Source organism: Mustela erminea, chromosome 1, assembly GCF_009829155.1.
Source record: "Mustela erminea isolate mMusErm1 chromosome 1, mMusErm1.Pri, whole genome shotgun sequence".
Taxonomy (NCBI): domain Eukaryota; kingdom Metazoa; phylum Chordata; class Mammalia; order Carnivora; family Mustelidae; genus Mustela; species Mustela erminea.
The window spans coordinates 50,688,564-50,705,644 of NC_045614.1; the positions used below are offsets into that span (position 1 = coordinate 50,688,564).

Genomic DNA, 17,081 nt, shown 5'->3' on the forward strand with positions numbered 1-17,081 from the left:
TTCATTTAACACACATGTTTCAAGTGTCCATCATATGCTAGGTGTTGGGGTACAGCTGGGAACAAGCAAAACAAACATCAATTATAGCAGATCCACAAAAGAAGGATCACAAACAGAAAGCCTTTTCTAGGAATGGGAAAAAGAATCATAATTTGGGATTATTGGTCAAGATTTGGGATGGCTGGAGATGATGATGTGTTAAGAATCAAGATGCAGGAGGCTTTAAGAGGGAAAGTACCCCCAATAAGAGAGGAAGCCCTCAAATATGGCCTGCAGTTCCCCCACCCCCTCAAATTAGTCACATGAAGTACTATGAGACCCCTCCCCCTTCAGTCTCCTCTGCAACCTAGTTTTACCGAAACCCACTTGAGCCCTGGTTTCTGGCAGGGGGTACTGCCACTGTGAGTTACAGGACTGAAAACGTCATAACAGAGCGATATTCTCCCCAGGGTAGAAAGGGGCTGGGGTTTAGTCATTTGTCCTGGCAGAGAAGAAAATGCCTCTCGGATCCCAGGTCTGTGGAACTGGCTCAGTAGAGATGTGAATTTTCAGGCCCACAACATGGCATAGTGAGGGAAGACCTTGCTCATATTGTCTTATGAGGCTTGTTACATTAGACGTTGCCAGGCAAGTCAACCCAGAGATGTGAGACATCCACAGATAGAATCTTGCTTGTCCAGATAGCCGTTGCCCAATTTATGGAGTTTAACTAGAGTTTCCTCGTTTATGGCTTCTTGTCATCCATCATGTGTCCCCTCTCCCCTGGTAACTGCTCACTCTCACTAACTCAGATGTAAAGCCTTGACCAAGGGTTCAACAGTGGACCGGTGATCCTGAGTGTGTCCTCATCTACCAAGTGCAAGTGATAATCACCACCATCATCATCACGGTGATAACAACACCTGACGGAATTCCAAAACTAGAAAGATGTACCTCTCCGCGCTTATAAAATCAGGACCGTATCCTCCTTGCTGAAATGGGAGGATTTACACAAAGCAAGTTAGAAAAGGCAGATTAATAATTTACTAACATTAATTTTAAAAAAAACACCTAACTCGCTGGGCTCTCACCTCCTGTCTGGTGATTGGAGGATTTGCCCCGGTTTGGGAAAGTTAGCAGGCCCAGTCCGCGCGCGCGGCTGCACACCACCTGCCTCCCCTGTCGCCCCGCACCTCCCCTAGGACAAGGCAGAAAGGGTGGGAAGGGGAACACGGCTCAGCATTTATTTTTGGACCCAGCTCACTAAAAATACCTCAGCCTTCCTGTTTGATCACTCTCCCTTTTGACCTGAATGGATCGCGGGGCCCAGCGGCCCTCCCCACCCTCTGCTCGTTGTCCTTTAAAGGAGAAGGGCGTGGGGACGGATTCCTGCCGCCTGCTCGAGGGACAGATGTGAGCCGCCAGGGCAGGCAGGGGCCGCGGCCGCACTGACGTCAGGGCAGCGCTCGCGCCGCCGCAGCTGCCTGGACGGCCCAGGGCGCCTGGAGGGGTGGGGGGGAGCCGCGCGCTGCCATTGGCCGGCCGAGCGCGAGCGCCCGCGAGGATTGGCTGGCGCGGTTTTAGAGGGAGTCCCGCTCTCCAATTAAAGGACCCCGCGGCGCGGGGCTGCGCACAGAGCTCCCCCCGGGCCCGCGAACTTGGCCATTCAGCCAGTGCTGTCCCCGCTGCGCGCCCTCGCGCCTCTGCCTGAGAAGCCAGGCGCTGTTCCTGCACCAGAGAAGATGGCAAAGGTGGCTAAGGACCTCAAGAAAGGAGTTCAAAAGGTGAGCTGCGATCTGTCTGTACTTACCTACATTCTTCCTTTTCCCCATGTCCCTCCCCCAGGTTTCCCGGAGGCTTACCTAGACTAAGAAGGAAGCTCATTAAATTCCAAGACTTCCCAGAAAACAGAACAGTTGGGAGTACATATTTGAGCTAACAGGCACACACCCCAAAACTTACTCTTAAAAACCATTGTGTAAAGTATTTGCAAAGCATCTTAGTTCTTCTATGATGCTAAAATTTAAATAAAGTGGAACTTAAAAAAAAATAGTAATCCTATTGTCTGTAGGAAGAAAAATAACCCCTCCCTTACCCCTCCTGGGATTGAGGTGAAAGTTGAGGGGAGGGTAATATTTACTCATAAGGAAATCTCCCCTCTTGCTGTCATCCTAGTGTTTTGTTTTTCACACACACACACACACACACACACACATACATCAGTTTCTTTAGTTGGTGATGTTGGCGAGGGCTGCAGTTCCAGCACATGGGAACTAATTTCTGTCCCCAGGGTCTGCACATTTCCCTTTCAGGAAGATCTGGCCTGGAGCCCAGAAGGTCACGGGTGATTCACTGCAGGAGGGGCCTGCAGCTGTGCCTGTAGCTCCAACACCCACTTACCTGGATGCAGTTGGGAGAGGGCACAGGCCAGAGGCTTAGAGGACAAGTGAGCTGGAAGGGAGCAGAGACACAGACAGTCTAAGCCAACGGAGAACTGAAGCCCAGGGTTTAGAGCGGTTGCTTCCAGGAGGCAGTGGTGCATAAGGAATGCCTAAGGCACTGAAACCCTGGCCCTGCCACTTTTTAGGGGCACTGCTTTGACCATTTCACTTTTCTGTGCCTCCCTTTCCTTGTCTCCAGTTTTGGGGATGGTAGACCCTGCTTCTCTCCCAGCAGCAACAATAGCAGCAGTACACTGTGGGTTAATCTCCCAAAGCAGTCATTTTAAATTCTTGCAGGGCAAAGCCTTCCTCAGACCTCTGCCATTACCTGTGGAATAGAATGAGAGACATGAAAAACAAAAACAAAAACAAAAAAACAAAGGAAAGGACAAGAAAGAGGAAGAAAAGACAAAAACCTCGAACATATGTCAGAATCAAAATAAAAATGCAAGCCACATAACTTAGAAGCACAGAGTTCATGCATCTGATTTATAGCTGCACCATTACACAGCTGACCTCCCCACAATCCCACACAGTCCAGCGGACCCTTCTGAATGTGTACACCAAGTCAAACTTAATCAGGGCATCTCTCTGGAAGGTACCATGTCCCATCACATTTGCCAGACTCTTTGGAGAATCCGGGTCCTCTTTCCGTCTATGGAATTCTCCTAACACTTTAGACCTCGGTAAGATACCTGTTAATTTCTACCTACTAACAAGTCATGCATACACTGCTTTTATTTCTTTATACATGTTTCTAAACTCCTTGAAGACAGACCTTTCTGGTTCATCTCTGTTCCAACACAGCATACCATACACAGCAGGACTCAATAAACGACCAGTGAACCACTGAATATCCATCCAGCTAAGACCATAGTTTTCGCAGACAGTACATTTTGTACGTGAATGTTTTTTAACTTGTGGCAGCACCAGGATATTTTTGTGTCTGAACAGCCTCCCCAAATTCAGCTGAGGTAAAAGAATTTGGGGCTAAAGGGGCCAAGCCCCACGGTCCTCTAGAAACTGAGGTGATTTGGGGTGGTTTTACTACAAGCAGATTGATAGATGATGTGTGAAGACCCAGTACATGGAAACCCTCCTCCTTCTTGAGGGCCAAAGCCACCCCTTGGAGGAAGCCTTGTTTTTATTTTTCCTTTGCATCGGTGAGTGTGATTATCCGGATTAGAGGTGGAACATGTTCCCCTTCTTGTCACCCTCTTGTGCCAACTTCCTTGGCCTGCAAAGGGTTTATTTTCCATTTAGATCCAATTACAGGCTTAGAGAAAGAATGTGGTGGGTAGAGATGAAAGGGTTTGTTTTTGTTTTTTTTTTTTTAACTTCTTGGGACGATGGCAGTGAGGAGGACAGTCACCACTAGGTAGATGAACCAATGTCTTCAACTCAGAAAGTCAAGAGAAGGGAGCTGGGGAGAAACTCTCCTTGCTGAATGTTATAAGAGTGATTAAACACCGTGTCATACCAACAGCATGCTGAAAAACTTTTACTGCATATTTACTCTTTAAATCTGCAGCAGTGGGGGGGGTGGTTTATAACATTTGGCTTCAGGATGCTTAATCACACTTAGGCATTTTGAAGCGATTTCATAGACTCTCACTTACAAAATGAGAACGGGTTTAAAATGGCATACAAACTGTCTCTACTGCCCCAACCCCAAGGGGAAGTAGGTTATGAGGAATCCCTAGCAGCTGGAAAGTCATAAAAAGGTCTTCAAGAGAACATAAAATCCAAAACCTGGAGTTGCTTTAGAGATCGTCTAACCAATCCCAGACGAACTGAGAGACTCACCATGGATCATATACCTAGTTACTGGCAGAACTTAGAAACAGCTACCTGCCTCCTCTCATCTGTGCTATGTTAAATGCCGCTCTTGAGCCATCATTTGTTTTTCTACTGGGAGAGAGAAGGTCTCCTAGTACAGAGAGTTCCCACAGAATAGTCAACATTCCTTGGTAATAAAGGGTCTGGAAGGCCAAATGCCATTTCTTTTGGTGGAATCAATCACTACAGTGGATTTGTTCTTCTATTGTTTATTAAGCATATTTAAGAATACTGCTACTACTATTCTTGGATCCAGAGAGAGTCTCATACCCCAGCTCTACCACTTAGTAGCTGTGTGCTCTTGTGTACTCCATAATTAATGTCTGAGTCTGTGCCCTTATCTGAGAATTAGAGAGGCAGTAGCCGCATCTACCCCCCAAGGGGTCTGTGATCATTAAATGAGATAATGCGTAAAAAGGACTCAGCCCAGAAGCTGGCAAATAGACTTAGTTTTTATTGTTGTTATTGGTATATTTTGATGGGTGTGTGACTGCTCAAAGGAGTCTTTTGGTGAAGGACACAATTTTCTTTATGAATATCCCATCTGAAGAGCAGCTAACTTTCATTCATCTGAACCAAAGCACGTTGCTCAGTTTCAATAAGCCAAACATTGATCTCATGTTCATTCTACCCCAACAGATACAAAATCTGCTTACATGGAACAGAGATTACCAGTCATTTCACTATGGAGTTATAGAATTTTAGGCTTGGGAGGGGACAGGGAGCTCTCTTCACTTTTTAGGCAAGGAAACTGAAGCCCAGAGGGGTCAAGCTCCATATTTGAGATTGCTGAGAAGATGGGCTGAAGCCAATTTAGGCTCTGCAACAATATGGACCCGTTGATTGCTAAGAAGCCACTTGCAGGAATTTAGAAAGGACGAGAACAAAGGGATCTAAGAGCATGTCCACTGTGGACTATGCATGTGCTAGTGGACCTGCTCCAAAGGGTTCTCTTTTCACCCCTCAACACCATGTCAAAGGAGTATTAAATGATGATTTTAAGGGCATTGCCAGGCTCAGCTGGGCGTCTCCCCACACCCTTCTCTGCATTCCCTCCCTCTTGGCTTTCCTGTCCTCCAGCTTCATCCTCCCCTCTGTCCTCAGCCCTTCCTGCCTTCACCTCCAGTTCCTGCAGCGTGTAACACTGCTGGCACGTTGCCTAAGCGAGCCGATCCAATGTAAACATGGCTCCTCAAGAATGGTCGTTGGCTCCCTCAATCTTAAAAATACATTAAGCTGTCACTTAAAGACCATAATAGCCAAGGTATTGGAGACATGCCCATAGGTGTATAAGCAACCTGGCCCAAAAGACAGCCTTGTTTTAAAAAAAAAAAAAAGAAATTATCCAAGTCCTTCTTAAAGGGTCCCTGAAAACAAATGCTGAAGCCATTACTTTGTACATTGAAGATGCTTGTCACATTGTGCAGACATGTCTGAATATGGGGGGTTGGGGGCTGAGGATTGACTTTCACCAGTGCATCCACCACCTGGGGTGATGGGAGGCAGGGAAAGACTTAATCATAGACCATCTCTAGGCTTACTCTTAGCCCTCTAGGCTCCAGACCTTCTCCTAGCCAGGACCTATGCACCATTCCATAACCAGACAGTGGGTAAAGGTATTCCCTTCGGAAGGGCCTATGGTTTGATCTTCTCTCCATATTAATTAGCCAAAGATAACAAAGGATAAAAAGAATGGGCTGAGTCCAGCAAAAGCTGGGGATCAAGAAGGACATTGACACAGGCTCACAGGTGCATCATTCTTTCTCACCCCCATGCCCACCACTTCTGGTGAGGAGAAGGTAAGGAGCAGAGCAGTGAGGGGATAATTCCTCCTGCAGCCCACTGGAGTCAGCAGGACTCCAGAAGAGGTATTCAATTTGACTTTGACTTTGGAAAGAATCTTTTTTTAATTTTTTCCAACTTGTACATTCAAAATAGTATGTGAATAACAAAGTAGAAATCTGGCATGATGAGTATAAACCTTGGGAGTTCTTATATCCCCAGTGTTCATCCAACACCATTTAAACATAGATGATGAGAAAAGTTTTCTGGCAGATGTTGAGTCATCCTAATAACTGTAGGCATTTATTTATCAGTTGACTTTGGACAGGTCACTTTTCCTAGGAAGTAGCAGACCTGGGATGAGAAGCATTCTTCCTTTTTCCTCCAGCCCAGTGACCTTTCCTATACACCAGACTATCTCCCAAATAACAAATAATTCCAGAAAAGCAGGCTAAAACTCTATTCCACTAACAGTAGAATTGTGGAACAGCTTTTCAGGACATCCAGAAGGAAGAGACAACTGTTGTTCTTTAAGTGCCTTTGTTTGGAAGTACTCCCCCCCCCCCAACACAAACACACACACACTCTTTCTGTTACTATCAGAAAGAGAATTTGGCTGGCAGCTGCCATGATCTTGGTAGGTACAGGGCCACCAACCACTTCTACAGGAGTCTCTCAAGATTATGTTATTTCCATAACTTCACATGGGATATTTAAGATGTCCTAAACCCATTCTTGGAGCTTTGTACATATCAGTGGTCTGGATCTGCAGAAACTCTAGAAATGTTTTCTATATAGCTTTTAAAGAAAACATCAAACAAGAAATTGGGTCTTCTCTGTGCACCAAGACTCTTTTCAGTGGCCAAATCCTGAACTTGGTTCCTAGGCCTAAATATCTGGTGTGGAAACTTGATGGTGGTTTCACGAGAACAGAAACAGAACTAAAACAATTACAAAGCTTTGTCAGACTTCCAGATCAACTCTTCACTCATTGTCTGCTCCTTTATATGAGAAGAAAACCCCTTTCCTTTTTTTCTCAGGAGAGACATGTTGGTCTTCCTTTCACCATTTGTTTGGACTCTTGTCCCCCTAAGAACTCTGCAGGAAGACTCACCCATTCTCTGCTAGCATAGACAAATTCAAGGGAAGACCAAAGAGAGGAAAGACCTCTCTTGAGTGCATGGAGGTGCTTGAAGTTTCCCACATCCCATTTTACCTCAAAGACTACCATGCAAAAATGTGAGTGTTCTCCATGTGAGTAGATTAAGACTAAGTTTACATGATCATATGATGGCAGGTTAGGAACTCAAACCCAGCCTTTCTGATCCCAAAACTTAATCTCTCTCCACTCTAAGAAAAAATAAGGCGGCTTTCCTCAGAAGTAGCCATCTGGTAGAGAGGAGCTCTGATTATCACTGTGCACTTCACTCAGAGATCAAGGTCTCTCTACACATTAAGAGTCTGATTCAGAATTTTCCCAGCACTTATTACCAGGCATTTGTACCTCTCTGGTATCTCTTGGTCACTAGTAGGTATCTGCTGTCACCTACAATAAGTCAAAGCCATTTCCAGGTAGAGAACAAGGGCTTTCTAGATTTTTCCTGGTTCCTGGTTTTCTAGAAGTCTAATTGAAATCTGAAGGGAGGAGGCTGGTAGACAGACAACCTAAGGAAGCATACAACAGTATCCTAAAATTACTGAAGAAGCAGTGACCCTTGGCCAAAAATAAATAAATAAATAAAAATAAAAAAATCCTAGAGATCCCAGTCCCAGAGCTTCCAGGAAATTTTAGCCTGAGGATAAGCTTGGCCTCTGGAATGTGTATCTCTACATGCCTGGTCAGCCTGACTCATGGTCTACCCAATAACACGTGAATCAGGACCAAGCAAAACATAGCCAAGCCCCCACCAGGACATGCTTTAAAAGGAAATAAGATCACTGAGGGGGAAAAAAGCAAAGGCTCCATTTGGCGAGTCACCCTTTGGAAGGACAAAGAAGTACCAGGGTCCAGCCCATGGCGGCTGTTTCAAATCCACATGATCTGTTTATGGGATTTTTTTCCTCCTTCTGTTTTAAAACATTAGATTCTTTATAAAATTAATCTTTGGACAAAAATGCAAGTGAATCTTTATTTAAAAGAGCTGAGCAGAATCTAGGGATTGGCTTCGTCAGTCCCTTTGTGCTGCAGTTGGGAGGTGGGAGAGAAATAGCATATCCAGAATTTACAGGAGACATAACTGAGGGATGCACTGACTCATAGCATCTTTTATGAATGTGGGAGGAAAGGGTGTGTTCTATATTCTGTCACTTCCATGCCCAGGATACTCTGATTTCATGTCAACTTCATATCTTCAAACTTCAGAACGTCAAGTGAACATTTTGGCTATGAACTTAGCTTTGGCCACAAGACTTAGAGGCCAGTTGAGAAGTAGTTAAATACGTGGCCTTTGCATGCATGGAGATCTAGATGTGACTTGTGGTTCTGCCATTTACTGGGTCTGCAACCTCTGCCAAGTTGCTTTTCCTCTCTGGACCTCTGGTTCCCTGTTTGAGAAAGAGAGTTAACAATGGTTCTACATCTAAACAATAGTTGAAGAGATAAGGCACACCAAGTGCCTGGATGCCTAGTACGTGCTCAAAAAATATTTCCTCTTGATTCCTGGTATCCTCTCTCTTCAGTACAGCACGGAAGTCCCATAGGTAGTTAAGTGCTGGAGCATGGAAAACCAAGTTCAGCTTACCTACGTCATGTCACATGTGGCTTCTAAGATATCAGATTGCAAGACCTTCTCTTTGTAGCTAAACTTAGACTTAGCCATAAATACACTCAAGCTGCATCATATGTAAAATTGTGACAGTGGCAACAATTTGCTTTGGGTGGCTTGTTGCTACACTTCTAAAAGTCCTTCCCTTGCCTGAGACCAGACGTTGGTCCCAACCGTGTGATCTTAGATAGGAACTTACCCTCACCAAGCCTCAGAAGTCTTGCTTGTAAATCAAGGTAATAGTCACTCATTTCTTCATTTAGCAAGTATTTATTCAGCATCTATCGTGTGTCAGCCATTGTGCTGGGTGCTAGACAATGGATAAGAGAATTTTGGTCCCTTCCATGTAAACTTGAGTCTGATGAAATTCATTTCTCATAAAGGTAAGATAAGGCCAAATCCTGTCAGCGTTCTGATTCTGTGTATTTCTTGACCATCTGTATTGTGTGTGCATGTACACACAATTCTTCTTACACAGTTAATTCTTCTCTTTTGCTACCCACCCTCATATTTCTGAGCACTGCACACCTCTAAGCCACACTGAACCCCAGTTACTTTTACAGTGTAACAAAGGAATGAGTGTGATAATTCTCCCAGTATTTGCATATTTAAAAGATTTATATATTTAGTTCTTTGAGAGAGAGAGTGAACAAGTAAGGAGAAGGACAAAGGGAAAGGGAGAAGCCAATTCCCTTCTGAGCAGGGAGCCTGATGTGGGCTTAGCTGAAGGCAGACACTTAACCAACTGAGCCACCCAGGCACCCCCCCCCCCACCACCCCAGTTATTGCATTTTAAACAGGGTACTTAGTGATGAGCAGTCTGGGGCAGAGGAGAACTCCTGGCAGCTCCCAGGTGCTTCTGGTAACCAGCAGCCCCTTCAGCCGCCTTGCAGACATGATGGTGGACACACTGTCTGTGCCCAGCCTATGTCCTCAGAGGCAGCCTAACACCCCAGGCCCTGTCCTTAATGGTGTTGATGGCAGGGGCACCAAAGGACAGAAGCACAGAGAAAGGACTCTTGGCTGACTAACACCCCATAACCCGCCCTTAAGACGACAATCTATTTGGGCTGTATGACTAAGTGGCTTGTCCAGGTACTGATTCATGAGGCTGACTACCAACATAACTGGCCTAGCTGATCCATTGGCTGGAAGAAGTGGAGGGAAAGTGGAGCCCAGCCCTGCGCTCATCCTGGAGGAGAGCCGTCCACCTGCCGAGGCATTCCTGTGCTCTGCGCCCAGCCCTGGCACTGTGGCCAGCCAGTGTCCTTGTTAAGGGGATCTAGCCATAACAGGGGAGGGGGAAAGGGGCCAGTATTTGGAGGCTTATTTTAGAGGAAGTCAAGGGGATTTTTTTTTAAATCCTGAAAGTAGAGAGGGGAGATATTTTTAAGCAGGGATCTATGGACAGAATTAAGGGTATCAAGGAATGTAAATGAAGAAAAACTGCACCCTTATATATGCAGCCTCTGATTCAGCATTTCCTTCAATTATGAATGAAGACAAAAGCCCTGAAAGCTTAGCAACCCCTTGACTTTTTTTTTTTAAACCAAAAAGCTATTGTACAAGACATTTACATTAGAAAAAGATAGCTGGATATAAGCTCTGTGCCCTTGATACCAATGGAAATCTGATACTTTCCTATCCTGAGATCAATACTTTCCAGCTGAGATTGATGTCTAATGTACCACTCATACTGGCCCATGTTCTGAAATAACAAGAAATCCACTGCTAAGTCTTGTTAATTAATGTAATAAAGGCATGTATATTACTAAATCATAGATCTGTTTTTACATATTGGTACTATTTCAGTAATAGTGGTTTTTTCTGTCATCTTACATATTTCATGCATTTAAAACATTATTCTGAGAAGGGATGCTTTTGTGTCAGACAACCAAAAGATCCCAAATATATTAAGACCTCTGTCAAAATAAAGCCTTAGCAGTATTCTATACACATATACATAAATAGGTCCAGCTGTAGTGGATTGAGATCTGAGGCTCTTGGAGCAGACAAACTGGGTTTAAATCCCAGTCCAGCCACTCATTTCCTATTATCTTGGACAAGCCACATTACCTCTGAGCCTCAGTTTCTTCATCATTAAAATGGGCCTGAGCGTTGTTGTCTCCAACAATGATCTGTTAAGTTCTTAGCACAGTTCTTGAGAAATAATGTTGCTTGTTAAACAGGACTTACCTCATGAGAGCTCATGAGAGCAAAATGGTAGAGAAAATAAAAACATTACTTTGGTGAAACTTATCCACTTCTAATTTGGCACACTTTAAGAAGTTAGTCTGTGCAAACATGTATGCAATTATTACATGCCAGGGACTAAGGGACTAAGCTGATCAGTGGAAAAGTAGAAGGAAAAGAATCTCAGAAGCTGATGGTTTCAGAAAAGGAACAGCCAGCACGACCATCAGAGAGCGAACAGTGCCTACAGACCTTGATCAGAGGTACATGTGGAACTGAGGGAGATCAGAAGAAGCAGTACTTAACCCCACCTGGGAGGTCAGAGAAGGCTTATCCAGGAGACGACATCTGAGCCGAGTGTTGAGAGACAAGGATAAATGAGCTGTTAGGAGCAGGTCACGGTCCAGCTTTATGCTTTCCAAGTCTGACACGTATAGTCTCCATCCTACCTGACTTCTGACTTGGGGAATATCCTCCATCTTGAACTGTGGAGAAGTACATTTCCATGTATCCATCCATTCCCACATACGTGTCTTTTATTTTCTCATCTGAGGACTTGCTCCTCTTGCCTCTCAACCAGAACACTTGAGAGTGATTAGGGTAGCAGGCCCTGCCAACGTGGCACACAGAAAACTTTATGACAGTGGCTTGAGACTTTCCCTGTTCCAGCAAAGGAGTTTGCTCCAGCCGACTCGAGCCCCCTGGAGTTTGAACTTTTGCAAGAAGATTTAGGTTCAGATAACTGAGAATATGCAATATCAATGGGAAGAAAGGAACACACACACACACACACGCACACACATGCACACACTATGAAATTCAGCACACTGCATGTATGAGCAGAACATGAAAATGGTCCAGAATCTCCTAGGCATGTTTGTGCACCCCAAGTTTTATTCACCCTTAGACTCTGACACCATAAATGATACTTAGAGGAAAAATCCCAACTAAGACTCTTGGAGGAAATAAGTGAAAGAAAGTCAACCCTTTGAAATATGGAACTTGTTTAACGAGATCCAGAATCTTACATCAAAGCAATTCCTCTTGTACAGTTCTTCAGAGTTCTCACTTGGCCTGACAATGTGGGCTCCTCGCTGCCGTGGGTTAGAGCAGGTGAAGTATAGGAACGAAAAACACATGGTTTGCATGTCAAAGTGCCACTGGGGTGATTGTTCTTGTTTTTTGCTAGCTGTATATGGTAGCATATATGTATACGGTATGTTAAAAAAAAAAATCCCAGATTATTCCCTGTCAGTTATCTGGAAAATGAAGTTATGAGGATCATGCCTATGTTTGCAAGGACCTAAAAAGAGGCGAACTTTGATGGAAAAGCTGTGTTTTCCTTGAGTCTGTCCTCCTACAGAGCCGACAGGCCTATGTCTCTCCCCAACAGCCCTTGGGGAGAGACAAAATAGTCACACTATCTAGAATGGTTGTTGTCACCAGCCTCCACATCCCAGGCTGGGCCCTGACAAGGAAAATCATCATACGCTTATTTGAATAATGCTTCTACTGTATATTGCAGCAATTACAATTAATTTTTAGGAGATAGAAAGGGCTCAGAGTTTCTCCCTAGTTCATTCTCCTTATTTAACAAACAAGGAAACAGATCTAGCAAGTCAGATGACTTGCTCAAGGTCACAGAGCTAGTTAGTGGAAAAGCTGGGGTAAAAATTTGAGGTATCATAAATACCTCAGAAATACTTTGAAAACTTTATTCTGTTCAACCGTCCCATCCTTAGCCTTAAACATGAGGTGAATTGGACAGGACAGCCAGATGCTCTGAGAATACCACTGACCAGCATGCGTACCTCCTGAAGAGACCTATTTTTTGAACCCCTCTAAATAGTAGAAGTTCATCCTTATCACGAGTGAAAAATCTCTCTCTCTCTCTCTCTCTCTGCAACTTTTTCCCATTGCTTCTGTTTCCCTAGCTGCTCAATTCAAGGATGCAATGACCACTTTTTTCTAATGTCCCAGTTCTGGTAACTGACTAAGTCCTACATATTGTTCAGGATTAAGGTCAATGCATCGTTTCCTGGGTTAGTTCCTGCCTTCTGGGAGACCTAGTGTCAGCTTTTAGCTGAGTGAGATGGCCAACAGACAGCTCCCAGTTTTTGTTTTGATGTGAGTTTGGGGACTTGCCCAAGGGGACTTGAGTTTGCTACCTTCTCCATCTGAGCAACATATTTACCTCTCCTAATCGCACCCATTTGGGAAGCTCACTTCTATGCCACCAAACTATCCTGTTTCTCAGTGGAGAGCTTTTACAGTACAAAAACATGGCAAAAGAGAAGGGGATAGGAAGTCCTAAAGCACTAAGAACTCCAAACCCACATCATAAATACTCATGAAAATTCAGTACTTGTCCACATGTAAAGCACCTGATTTATAAAGGGCAAGAGTCAGGAGGAGGTGATAAGAAATCAGAGAAGACTAAGAAGAAAACTGTGACAAACAGAGGTAATATGTCTTGAGAAAGCTTTAAAAAATAATCACAAAGTTATCATAGTTTATTACAGTGTGGAATTCGAGAGCAGTAAGAAAGTAATGTAAACTTTATATCCTGGTGACGTTTCCATCTGGAAGGAATGCTCAAAAAAATAAATAGGAAGGCTGGTCACCAAAACCAACTTACTTTCATTAAAAGATGCCACTAAGAAAGTAAAAGACAATCCACAAAAATAGTCACAGTACATATATGTGACAAAGGATTATATCCAGAATATATAACTAACTCATTTAAATAAATTTTTAAAAAGCAGTCCCATTTAAAAAGAAAATAGCTGGAGATTTGAACAGCCATGTCACATAAAATGTCTAAATGACCACTAAGTGTAGGGAAAGATATTCAACCTTATTACTCATCAGAAAAACACAAAAGCACAATAAGATAGCATTGCACGCCCAGAAGAGTAATAAAATTAAATACTGACAATACCAAGTGTTGATAAGGACGTGGAGCAGTTAGAATTCATACATTGCCAGGAAGAATGTAAAGTGATACAGCCACTTTGCTGGGGCATGTGGGTGGCTCTGTTGGTTAAGCGTCTGATTCTTGGTTTGGCTTGACGCATGATCTCCCGCATCGCAAGACTGAGCCCTATGTGGGGCTCTATGCAGAGTGGAGACTCTGCTTGAGGATTCTATCCCTCTGCCCTTTCTCCCATGTGGACGCATGAGTGTGCGCACTCTCTCTGTTTCTCTCAAATAAAAAAGTCTTTTTAAAAAAATGTTTAAAAAGATACAATCACTTTGGGAAACTGGTATGGACAAAGAACTCATAGTGGGTAGAAAAGGGTAGAGAGAACATGAGGGCAAAGGACACAAGACAGACCTGGAATAGAGGAAGTGAGACCAGCACCCCTCAGTGGTATCCTTACCCATGTGGTTTAATCTAAAACCTTGGACCTATAGACCAAGATCAGAACTGGCATAGTAGGAGTGGGGACAGAGGTATGGGAGGGAGACGTTTTGGCAGATACAGGAAGCATGGGGAGATGAAAAGGAAATGAAAGTGAGAGGGTTGGGGAAGGCACTATTCCAAACCAGACTCTGAATTTTTAATGTCTGGTCCCAAGTTTTATTACCCTCCTGCAGACTTGCCTATGAAAGGATTGGCCTTAGGATAGTGAATGCGCCAAGGCTTGATTTGTTTCCTTCCTTCAAACGACTGACTTGAACCTTCATCTGACCCTTGAGGCCCCCCTCTTTCTGGCTGGACGTCTCTTGAGAACAAACTCCAGTGATTTCCATGGTCTTAGGAGGTAGTTGGCTCAGGCCTCTAGACGACAGCAGCCGCATCTCAGGAGAGTTGGCCCTCCTGAGAGACAAGAGCCAGCAGGACGACTGAAAATTGGCTGAAGTTTAGTCCAAACCACTTATAGCTCAGACCCATATCGACTTTAAGTTTCTAGTCCTTGATGAATATTTATACCAAAATAGGGCCAGTGGAAAAGTTCCATCTGTGTGGATTTTAAGAGTTTTGCCTTCCCTCAGCCACGTTGACCAAACTCAGGAAAGTAGGGGAGTCACTGCCAAGTATATGCTCTTTGAAGTACAAGAAATTCTGAGAAGGCCCTGGACCCATCATATTTCTTCTCATCCCGAAAACTTAGATTTGGCACTCCTTTTTTTAAAAAAGTACTTAATATCACCACCTCTCATAGGCTTTATAATTTTAGCCTAGTCCTGGACACCATGAACACTCATTTGAAAGGGTGGGGTCTCTTCAAAATTTTGCTGGGTGAAATTGTTTTGCTGGTTGGTGTTTTTCCCACTTTTCTAAAATCTGGGTGGTCCCGTTAATCACTTTAACTCACCTCTTTACTTTGCTAGCTGACAAATGGCCCCAGATTTTCTCTTCAGTTTAATTAGTCACTCCATACTCCTCAGAAGCAACAACACAAAAAATTTCATTAAGTTCTGCCCTTAAAATGAGGGACAAAAATAGAAGCTTTGCTCTTGCACGAGGCATATTAACTGCACTTACCAAGCACAGGCCATGGGCCAAGCACCGTGCTACACAGTTTTCCTAATGTTTACAGAAATCTCATTTTACAGATGAGTCAGATTCAGAGAGATTGTGTAAATTGCCGTGGTGACATAGCTAGACGATGAACATGAATTAAATGAAGGAAGTTCAATCCATAGCTCTCCTTCTTCCCTTATATGCCATTTCTTATGTATATGTAACATGTTTACAGGGTTCCAGAAAGATGGGCCACATGAGAGAGTAGCCCTCAGGCTCGGACCTTTTAAAAGACAATGGTATTAGCTAGAATTTAATGATGTTGTTTCATATTTGTTGTATTTTTTATGGTTACCTTCTGTTTTAATACATTTTAGAGGTAAAGGTTTTTTTTTTCAAGAAATAAGTTTTTTAAGTAATTTATTTAAAGAAAAATAATCACACAGATGGCATATTGAGGACAGAATTCATGAAGCAGCAACATAGGGTTTCATAAACATCTAATATTCAATTACCCCTGATCTCTATAGCACCTTATAGTTTTCTCAACATCTTATATGCAGTGTCCTATTTGATTCTCACAATACCTCCATGAAGCTGGTAGGAGTTATGATCCATTTTAAAGGTGAAAAAAAATCAAGGTTCAGAGAGCAGAAACTGCTCACCAGGGTCACACGGGTAAATGATAAAGCGGCCAGGGCTTGTGTTCAACTCCTCCAGTTCCAACATGAACAGTTCTCCCCCAGTGCCCCGCCAACAAATCCTTTCAAGGGCAAGAGTGGATAAAGGGATATTCCAAAGCAATGAGCCAAGACTAAAAACGCCATGGAAAGTCTACAGAGCTTAGCAACTCTCAGGCTGGCCTAAGTTTTCGGTTTCCCCGTGCTTATATATATTCTGTTTCATGGAGAAGCCTGCGGTTGCTACATTCTGAGTTGCTCTAGAGAAGTCTGATTTTCTCTCTCTGGTGAGTCGCCTTCCAGAAGGCTCAGAAAATGGCTCTCCCATCCTGGGAGCATCTCCTACCTTCGGGGGTATACCACAGATGCGATGGCACAAACTAGAAATGGGCCCCTCAAAGAGGAAAAGCTGGCTTCTGCCCAGAGAGGAGAGCATTTCTTTCCATGTCTACTTGCCTTGAACGACTGACCAGAATTCAGACCACAGGTCTGGGTGACTGGACGGGCAGGAATACCATAAACCGGGGAGAACCAGCAGGTTTGGTGGCAAAGAAGGTGAGATCCAGTTCCCATCAGTCTACCCAGGAAGAGATTCCAAGAGCTGAAAACACTTCTGCAGATAACACTGAGAGCCACAGAGAACTGCTGAGGCCATCAAAATGGATGGATGCTAAGAGAGAAGCACGTTGAGAATCAGGAGGACGTCAGAACCAGTGCTGAAACCTTCGAGAGGAGGAGGGAGCCGCTGAGGAGGGCCAGGAAGGGTTGGGCAACCAGGGGAGGCTAAAATCCCAGAAACTATAGGAAATCAGTGCCATTCTTGTTTTTCTATCTCTTCCTGCAGGCATCGGCCTCAGATGAAGGATACCTATTTTGCAATAGCTTTTCCCGTAAAACGGACGAAGCATTGATCGAAGGCAAAAACGAAAAT

At 44.0% G+C, this 17,081-nt stretch overlaps 1 protein-coding gene across 2 annotated transcripts in view; it reads left to right on the forward strand.

Moving 5' to 3' along the window:
* Positions 1-1,591: 1,591 nt before the first annotated feature.
* LMCD1 (LIM and cysteine rich domains 1) overlaps positions 1,592-17,081 on the forward strand; it is a 58,455-nt gene continuing 42,965 nt past the window's right edge. Inside the window, exon 1 of one of the 2 annotated variants that reach the window (XM_032326065.1) lies at positions 1,592-1,763. Coding sequence is in view for 1 of the 2 variants with exons in the window: in XM_032326058.1 (XP_032181949.1) it covers positions 1,722-1,763 (42 nt within the window). In the remaining variant the exon portion in view is untranslated. The remainder of the gene's footprint in view (positions 1,764-17,081) is intronic. The other variant, XM_032326058.1, reaches the window with a different exon arrangement.